Consider the following 9,059-nt stretch of genomic DNA (forward strand, 5'->3'; position numbering starts at 1 on the left):
TCACCAATTCCAGCAACATTTCATGTTCATACTGCCACACAATTACATCAACACATCATTTTATGCCAATTCAATCAAGATTATAAATATGCATAGACATTAATAATCCATTTTCTTCTTAAGAAAAGAGGAATTGGGAATTGAACCTTGTTGACGTTGACATTAAGGGGCCAGAAATGAAGAAAGTTGTAGAAGTAATCGAACATGTCCACCGAAGAATCGAAGGTCCTGTAACCCAGTTTCACTGGACCGGTTGGTATATCCTTCTTCTTCTTTTTCTCCTTCTTCTTCTCTTCACTTTGTTCATCAACTTTGGCTTTCCCCTTTCTGTCATCTACCTTCTGCTTCTTCGAATCAGTAGCTTTGTCGTCGCCTGGCTGGACCTTATCATCTTCCTCGCGACCACGACTCTGTTTAGACTTGTCGTCCGCTTTGGCCTCTGCTTTGGGGCTGTCCACGTCCATTTCTTCAACGGAGGAGGAGGAGGAGGAGGATGTGTTTTTCTCCGGGAGCTGTTCTTCCGGCGCGGTGGTTTCCTCCATGGTTGAGGGTTCTGGTTCTTGAGGTTTAAGCTAAACCCTAACTAAATTTCTTGCAGTTTTCTTGTTTTCTTTATTTCAGACACGTTGAGAAAAAAGTCAAGGCTCTAACTCTTCACTCTTCAAGTGATTTTCCTACAACTACAAGACTCTAGCTTTTTGGTCATTCATACAGACTCTATCAGCTTGTTGCGGATAATACGGCCCCGTTTGGCCCATTTCAAACTACCTAGGCCCAATGATAAACACCAGAATTTCTACCTTAACCAACAAGAATTTTTGCTCCATCTATTCATTTCATATTGTATCATCACATCAGCAATAATGTTAGGAAGAGAGAGGAGTTAACTGAAAGAATATGAATTTTTTAAATTTGATTTTAAATAATAAAAATGATTTATATGTTTTATACGAATAAAAGCTCTCTTTTACTGCAACTCTCCTTTAGTGCACTTACCAAAATTTTTTATCACACACTTCCTTTTCACGTTACAAACATTTTAACTCTACACAAGACTAGAACAAAATATTTTATGAAAAAGTCTATGGTTCAGCATTTTTATTAAAATTTGGCCGGCGTCTAATCATAAAAAAAAAGTTGAGTCACACTATTAAAAACACTAATAATAACTAATTAATAGTTACAAATCACAAATTCTACTGACTCTTTAATACTTATCATATTTTATTTTTGATAAACTTTTTGTAGAGGTCTTCCCCGTCCCCCCTTTCTTTCTCCTTTTGTTCAAGGTGTTGAAATCATAGAAGAAAAAGGAAAAAGATTGTGGATGATTTTTGAGACAAAAAAATTACTGAATTGAAAAATTACTTTGGGAATGAAGTCATAAAGGTTGATTTTCATTAAAAATGTCATATTGTTATTAAAATAATATGAACCAATGTACATGTTATTCGGTAAGAATATAAATGCATACTTATTTGTATGATTAACTACTTGTTGGGATTATGATATAAAGTTTTACATTCTACTTTTTTTTTTCATTTTTTATGAACTTTAAATACTACTATATATTATATAAGCTTTTTCTTCATGAAATGACTTGCGTAACCCTGTCTCCCCTACTCCCCTTCTGGTTATGCCATTACTAATAAGATAAAAACGATTATCCTTATGACCAAAGAGTGATAGTTTTACGATCCTGACCAGCAACTTGTTGGGAGTAGGGGCATCCAAGATAGCCAATCTAACTTGTTGGGAGTAGGTCAGCAGATTTTGTGGTTTTTAGCTATTAATTAGCCATCAATAATATTTTTAATAGTATGAAATTGTATCTAATAGTGTAGAATCATTCAATTTACTTTTGATGGTTAAGTGCTGGCCAGAATTTAACAAAAGTGCTGTCCCTAACACTCATCTTCTTCTTTTAAACTGATTTTGGAGTTCACCAAGAATCGAATTCTTGACCTTTCAGAACTAGCACTCTAATACCATGTCATGATACCACTAATTCCAAAAGATTCAATTGATGGGAAAAGATAACACTAATAGTTATATCTCTAATATTCCATAAACCTCCATTTTACACATTATACAAATATTCCATTGGCTTCTCGTACTTTCCCTAAAAATATTTAGTAGAACATTTGCATTTAGTAACTGATTTTTTATGTTAATATCTTTTATTTTTAGTACGCTTAATAGTTAATATCGAGTAAAAAATATACTTGAAAACTTTATGCATCCTTTGTAAATTTAATGATAGTAGGTTAAATTAGTAAACGAATATTATAAAAAGGGAGGAAGCAATAATGTTCAATTTCAAAAAATAAATAAATGTTTCTTCTACACTTGGCATACCAATTGTGTTGCAGTAAAGGCATCACCGGATCAGTGAATATTAATAGGTATTATATATTAAACCTATAAAAATCTACAGTTTTTTATTTATTAAATAGAGCAATGTTAGGAGGTCAGCAATTTTTGTGATTGTTAGCCATCAATTAGCCATCAATAATGATTTGATGGTGTGAGATTGGTGTGAGATTTCATCCAATGGTTCACCTTCCTCTGCTGGTTACATGCTGGCCAAAATTCAACAAAACTGCTGGTCCTCTAGACTTTTTCTATTAAATATATATATAGAATAATAATAATAACATATTATTCCTAAAATATATTTGTTGTACACATAATATATTTTATTAGACAAATATTTGTTATGTTGATCATTATTTGCAACTAGGGATAATGTATTTATTCTGAATAAATAAATAAGGTTAAAATAGTTAGGTAAGCGACAAAGGATATTTGTTTGAATACTGAGTTATTTCTAATCAATCATACATATATACCTATTATATCTGAATTGGGCTTAAGATCGAGAAGTACCTACCTAAGGCATATATATATTAGGCTGTTGATGATTTGAAATTGTGACAGTGAGTAGTAACTGAATCCATGGCCGCCTTTTGCTATTTTAAGCCAAGCTGCAGAATGAATAATGGCGTTATTGTAACATTCATTCATTCATTCTGCAGCGGGCTGCAGTGATTATTATTATTGCGATGGTGCAATTATTGTGATATGATATGATAGAATTTGATGTCCGTACGAAACATAAATAATGGTGTTAAGGGGAATTTGGCAACGGACAAAGTTGGCCTCAAACACTCCAAGCTCCAAACAGTGAAAATTAAAGACACTAAGCCTTCAACATATATATAGGCCAATCCCCTCCCTATGTAAAAAACACCCTAAGGCCCCATCAGATTCCTTATGTAATAAACAGTATAACACAGCAAACTTCACTGTTTATTTCATGTGCTACATCACGCATTCATCACCAGGCCACCATCACATGATATTGTCCTCATTCCTACATACATTTCAATTTCTTTCTCATCAATTACCACATCATCACTCGCTTAAATACATAATCTCTATATTCCAAGTTTTTCCTTTCAACTTTGATCAATACTATGCGTAAAGGAATATGCTATCGTCCTCAAACTATTTTTTTTAATTTATATTGGTAGAGGAAGACATATGAATAATTATAACAGCAGGATTAGAAAACCAACACATTTTATGATTTATAATCATTAGTTAGTCATCATTAATATTTTTAATTATCTGAAATTATACACTTTTTTTAATAGTTAAAAAATAGCTAAATTTTAATGAAAGTGTTAGTGCTTAAAATTTTCTATAATTCTAATTTTAACACGTTTTTCATGCAAGAATTTCTTTTAGATTTACGTAAATTTTTGTATAGGCATTATTTTTCTTTTTTTGTCATACTTATTTTAAAATTTTTTTTCTCTTAGACTAATAAAGATCTATCATAAAAATTCAGATATTATATCATAAATTATTTTTTAAAAAAAAATTAAATTGATAAGAGAAGACACATGAACGATTATATTTTTAATAGTGTTATCAATATTACCCAAACGTCAGTTTCAGCGTTTGTTTCTTATCAATTCACTAAGTAGTTAAATATATTTACACATTTAATTATGTATTACCACACCAATAAAAGAATAAATTGTGATTAGATAATTATAAATAAATATCTAAGATCACGTGAGGAGCATGTGTAATAGTTATCTCTTCTAAAAAGTAAAAATATTAAAAATGTAAATCAATAGATACATAATAAATTAAATTACATTGATACCAATAACTCATCAAGTTTAACCAAAGTCAACTATATGAAATCAAATTGATACAATAATCAATTTCATATGGAGGCCGGGGAGCTGTCATTTATCTTGATATAAACAATATAAAAAAAGGGTACCACTTGCAGATAGGGGATTTGTATGCTTTTCATGAGATTCATTGGCATGAGAATATTCGTCGTCAGATTGAATTATTAATTAATTTAGAAGGGATATTGCATTAAAAATATAATTATGATGAGTTAGCTAGGTAGGGGAAGGAGGCAAAAGAAAGACATGCACTCTTATCAAACCCTATCCGAGACAAATAAAAGCATAGACATACAATTATATATTTGAAAGCCAGCCATATATCGCCAACCATGTTCTTATACTTAATTATGGGCTCACATGCATTGTTCTTGTTGATTTAATCATCCTTTCTATCTTCCCACGCATTCTTCACGGTCCCTACAATATATACCAATCCCAAGCTTCTATAGTGACTAAGTGATTGCCTATGTCTCCCATATATTTTGTCTACATCAAATTATATTTTCAAATTAGCTTCAATATGCCAGATCATCATATATATTAATATATTAATATTACATGTATACTAAATAATATATACAGTCTCACACACTTCTAATATAGTTGGCTGGTTGGTTAAAATAAAGTAACTTGAAAAGTTTTTTTTTTCCATAAAATATGTGAATTTGAGTCTTATAAATAAAAGTGCTGAGTAACTTAGACTTAGTATTTACACCTTTATTATTACGGTAGAGTAGTGTACTGATACGGTTAAAGTTAGAGTAGTTAAATTCAGTCAACTGTATAAACTAATTCTAATTATGTACGTAGACTACTAATATATACTTATACACTAATTAATTGGGAGCCTTTGATAAAAAAAAATGTGTTTAACCAACATTTTTCATATTTATCTTATATTTAAATTAATATAAACTAATCTTTTATGTTGTCAATGAAAGATTGACCACATAACTTTTTTTTTTGTTCAAACAGGCATTGTAGAATAAACAGTGCATATCCAGAGATCTAATATGCCTTCTCATGAGTATAAGTATGATAATTAATCAAATTCTGAACAAATATTTCATTAGTGATTAATATATATTTAGCTGAAAATAAGTTTCCATCAATTTCTTCATTTTTTGGAACATTAATTCATGTACCTAACTAAAATTGAAGGTTGATCCAATAATATTGAAGATATGATTGAATAGAACATAGCGTGAAGATGCACCAAGAATGGAGAAGCATGCATATGTATAGATTTTGGTTGGTTAGGCAGTGTGTAATTGCTCTTGTGGTCCAAATTCCTAACTAAACCATACACACTACTTTTGTGATGAGTCTCAAGGTATATGCATATGCAACACTACTGGTGTGAGTGTACGTGCGTGCTTATCATATAGCTCAGTCTTTACTCTTTAGAGTTGAAAAATCACGTACAAAAGTTATAGGACGCGTGCAATTATATACTATATACAATAGAAACAATTGAACCATCAAAAGAATAGAATCATTCTAATAATACTATGCACACTACAATTGAACAAGTACTCTGTACATTTTAACTTTTACCATTCCTATCCACACATACATGTGTATATATATATTTCTTTCTTTCTTTTCAGCTGATCCATGATAATGGCAGTGTAAACTGTTCATATCATCTTTAGCACTGCAAGCAGTTTTTCTATCACTCTAATGGATCAATACAAAGAAAATTGCAGGCAGCTCCCTCAGTAGTAAACAATAATACAAAAAAGCTTTTAATACTATATCATGTCAAATTTTTTCTTTTGGATCAAAAAATAAAATTCTAAATTTTTAAGTTATATAACCATGTTATGCGTACATGTTATCAAAATTACTATTAGAGCAAAATACATATTAAAATATAAAATATACATTAAAAATAAATTAAATTAGATATTTATAAATATATAATGACTAATTTTAGTGTTTAATATTGGTGTGCAAATATTTTTTTACATATTATTATAATACTACTTTTAAAAATTTAAACATATAGAAAAAGACACATAAATAATCATATCTCTAATTTCAATATAATTAAAGTCTCTTTTTTTTTTCTGATAATTAGATAGACATTGTGCTATCTCATAATGTAATGTAACAACTTTCTTTTTCTGTAGAGTTAAAAAATTGATGAAGGTAAGAAACTAGGAATTGTTATTCTAGAGTACTTAGAAATGAGAATGAATATAGTTTTACAAGTAGATTCAAGTTTAAATTAGTTACTAAACGGTAAATTAAACCGTAATTCTACTTCTACATACATCAAAAGTATGAAACAAATAGATAAATACGATAAGAAAGAAATAGGTATACAAAGCATTTGATTAGAGTAAGGTTAGAGCCTTGTGTGCTTTATCCTCTGTAATTTTCACCATTCACTCTAATTTTGACATATAAATAGTTAGATATTCATATAAATTTTTTTACGTAAAAATGTTAACTAAAATATTGAAATATATATTATATTAAACCAAATTATATAATAATTCTCAGCTAAAATTTGTCTTCATAAGAGTGGTTACTAATAAGAGTTTTAGATCTGAACATATAGGCCTCTGGTACAATTAATTAATATGAAAGCAGGACGGGTTAACTATCATACCAAGACAAATATACATACATAAGAAAATTTAAAGCGTGAATTAATGTGTAGATCTATTTTAGCCATACCCTAAATTGTCTACTTTATTTGGGAATTGGGATAAAGGATCAAGTTGTTGATCGATCGTTTTCTCATAATTTAAAGTCTCTGATATTGAGTCAATGATTAATAACTGCTTTAAAAGTTAAGTCTCTGCAGCAAAACAATAACGCAAAGTTATGATTCACTTCACTAATTACTCTGGTAATGTTAATTATTTGTTCTTACTTTAGGACAAAAGCGTGAATAGAAGTACAAAATGATGGCTACTTAAAGTAACATTTCCCCTAAGAATCTAGGATCCCCACCATATATATTTAATTTGTTTTATCATAATAATAGTCCTGCCTAAAAATAAACCCACACTTTTGTATTAAAATTTCAACATACAACAAAGCAAAATGGAACTCTACACATTGATGAGCCCCATCAATAAATCAAACCCCTCTTTTAACAATAACAAAACAAGAATCCCCACAATTGAATAATAATAATAATAATAATAAAAAAAAAAAAACTAGATAACTGAAGCAGTAGTAGTTTCAAACAATTTTAGAAGCTAAGTAGAATTGAAGTATCCATGTCTGTTAAGAAAGAAAGAAAGGAGGTAGCAGCTACCTGGATGGTGCAGCTAGTTCCTTTCTTCTATGGAAGTTTCTATGGCAGCCACAAGCGGCGCAGGTAAGAGCCCCGGTGGTTCCCTCGGCGGCGCTGGCCATGAACTCTCTGCAACCATCCACGGCATATCCACCGCTATTGGCAGCATGATTCTTCAAACACTCTCCGTACTTAACAACATTATTATTATTATTATTGTTGTTATTATCCGAAGCAGAAGCATCTCTTCTCACCATCACCACTTGCCGCTTTTTCATGCTTGATTGCCCCAACAAGTTGAATTAACTTGTTCTCTTTCTAGATTAGGGCAGAGCCTTGAAAACAATAACAGACATATATGTCGGTTGTTATTAGTGGACAAAGGATAACCCTAACCCTAGCTAGATCTTATAAATGGAAATTAAGGAGTAGAGGGGGGTAAAAGGGGGCAACTTTAAAGGTTAAAGCACTGCCTCTGTGGCTCAGATTCAGAGATCAAAAAATTGGAACGTGATTGATTGTTTATGTTTATGTGTATATCAAGAATCAGTAGCCATGTTTGTACCTACCTTTTCGTGCTCATGTATTTCGACACGAGGAACCATTACTGTGCTTTATGCACACCTATATACATACCTTTGTTTAGCTACTCACGGAATAGGAGATTTTTTTTTCTTTTCTTTATTATTTTTATTTAATATCTCCAATCAAAACAATCAGAAATTTATTTAATAATTTTCATTCGAAAAAGTATAAATAAAGAATGAAAATATTAAATAATATGAATAATAGATATATCTGATATTCAATTGTGTGGATGGTTATTTTAATATTAAGATTTAGACAGTTAATTTGAGATGTAATATGTTTTTATTTTATTGGACTAATTTTAAAATCTATTATTCATATTCTTCGTAAAAATCATTGTTTATTTAACAAAGTCGTTTTCATTCTTCTAATGCAGATTTGTCCACTACAAAATGTTTTCAAAAATTAAGCTGTCACTTTATTCTTAATTAATTCAATTTAAAAGACAATAATGATATGGTCTCTTTTATTTATTTTAATCTAAACTTCAAGATTATTTGACTATTTGACTAGTCCGATATTAATAGGACTCGACTAACTTAATTTGACTCGTTGTGGTCTTCAAAAAGAGAACTACCTGATGATTATTGTAGTCCACAATATTTATGAATATCATAATTTTTAAACTTTATGAATAAAGAGTATAAATAATATTTATGAAACAAATAAAAGAAACTCTACCTTAGTGTTCTATATAAGAGGGGAAAAAAATAATATTTTAATATTTTATTTGCCCAAAAAAAGCATTTTAATTGCTATTTATTAAAACACATGATGGTTTGATATTCTTTTGATTGTTGGGTATAATGGCATAGAAATAAAGAGCTGGAAATGGACTTGCACAAAGATGATCATGTTATGTATGTGTTTCTTTTGAATTGAAAGTGATAAATAATAAGTCATAAGTAAAGGCAAGTGTATATGTGTGTGTGTGTGAGTACAGCTATGTGGCTCCCTCGGATTGAGAAACGGACAAAACTTAAAATGGGAAGTGAAGG

The 9,059-nt window shown here is 30.1% G+C and overlaps 2 protein-coding genes across 3 annotated transcripts in view; both read right to left on the bottom strand.

Moving 5' to 3' along the window:
- LOC107470717 (uncharacterized) overlaps positions 1 to 652 on the bottom strand; it is a 972-nt gene extending 320 nt beyond the window's left edge. The window contains exons 1-2 of the mRNA XM_016090127.3: positions 147 to 652; positions 5 to 31 (exon numbers count right to left, since the gene is read on the bottom strand). Coding sequence (XP_015945613.1) covers positions 5 to 31; positions 147 to 542 — 423 coding nt within the window. The 5' untranslated portion in view covers positions 543 to 652. The remainder of the gene's footprint in view (positions 1 to 4; positions 32 to 146) is intronic.
- Positions 653 to 2,888: 2,236 nt separating this feature from the next.
- Positions 2,889 to 8,086, bottom strand: LOC107468004 (mini zinc finger protein 3). 2 transcript variants are annotated; one of them, XM_016087251.3, is made up of 2 exons: positions 7,495 to 8,086; positions 2,889 to 3,376 (listed from the first exon to the last, which is right to left on the bottom strand). In XM_016087251.3, the coding sequence occupies exons 1-2, from the start codon at positions 7,749 to 7,751 to the stop codon at positions 3,355 to 3,357; spliced, it is 279 nt and encodes a 92-aa protein (XP_015942737.1). In that variant the 5' UTR covers positions 7,752 to 8,086; the 3' UTR covers positions 2,889 to 3,354. The 2 variants fall into 2 exon arrangements, with proteins under 2 accessions (XP_015942737.1, XP_015942729.1); XM_016087243.3 differs by lacking the exon at positions 2,889 to 3,376 and adding an exon at positions 4,316 to 4,703.
- Positions 8,087 to 9,059: the final 973 nt, after the last annotated feature.

The sequence above is a fragment of the Arachis duranensis genome, chromosome 1 (assembly GCF_000817695.3).
Source record: "Arachis duranensis cultivar V14167 chromosome 1, aradu.V14167.gnm2.J7QH, whole genome shotgun sequence".
In the NCBI taxonomy this organism is placed as follows: Eukaryota; Viridiplantae; Streptophyta; class Magnoliopsida; order Fabales; family Fabaceae; genus Arachis; species Arachis duranensis.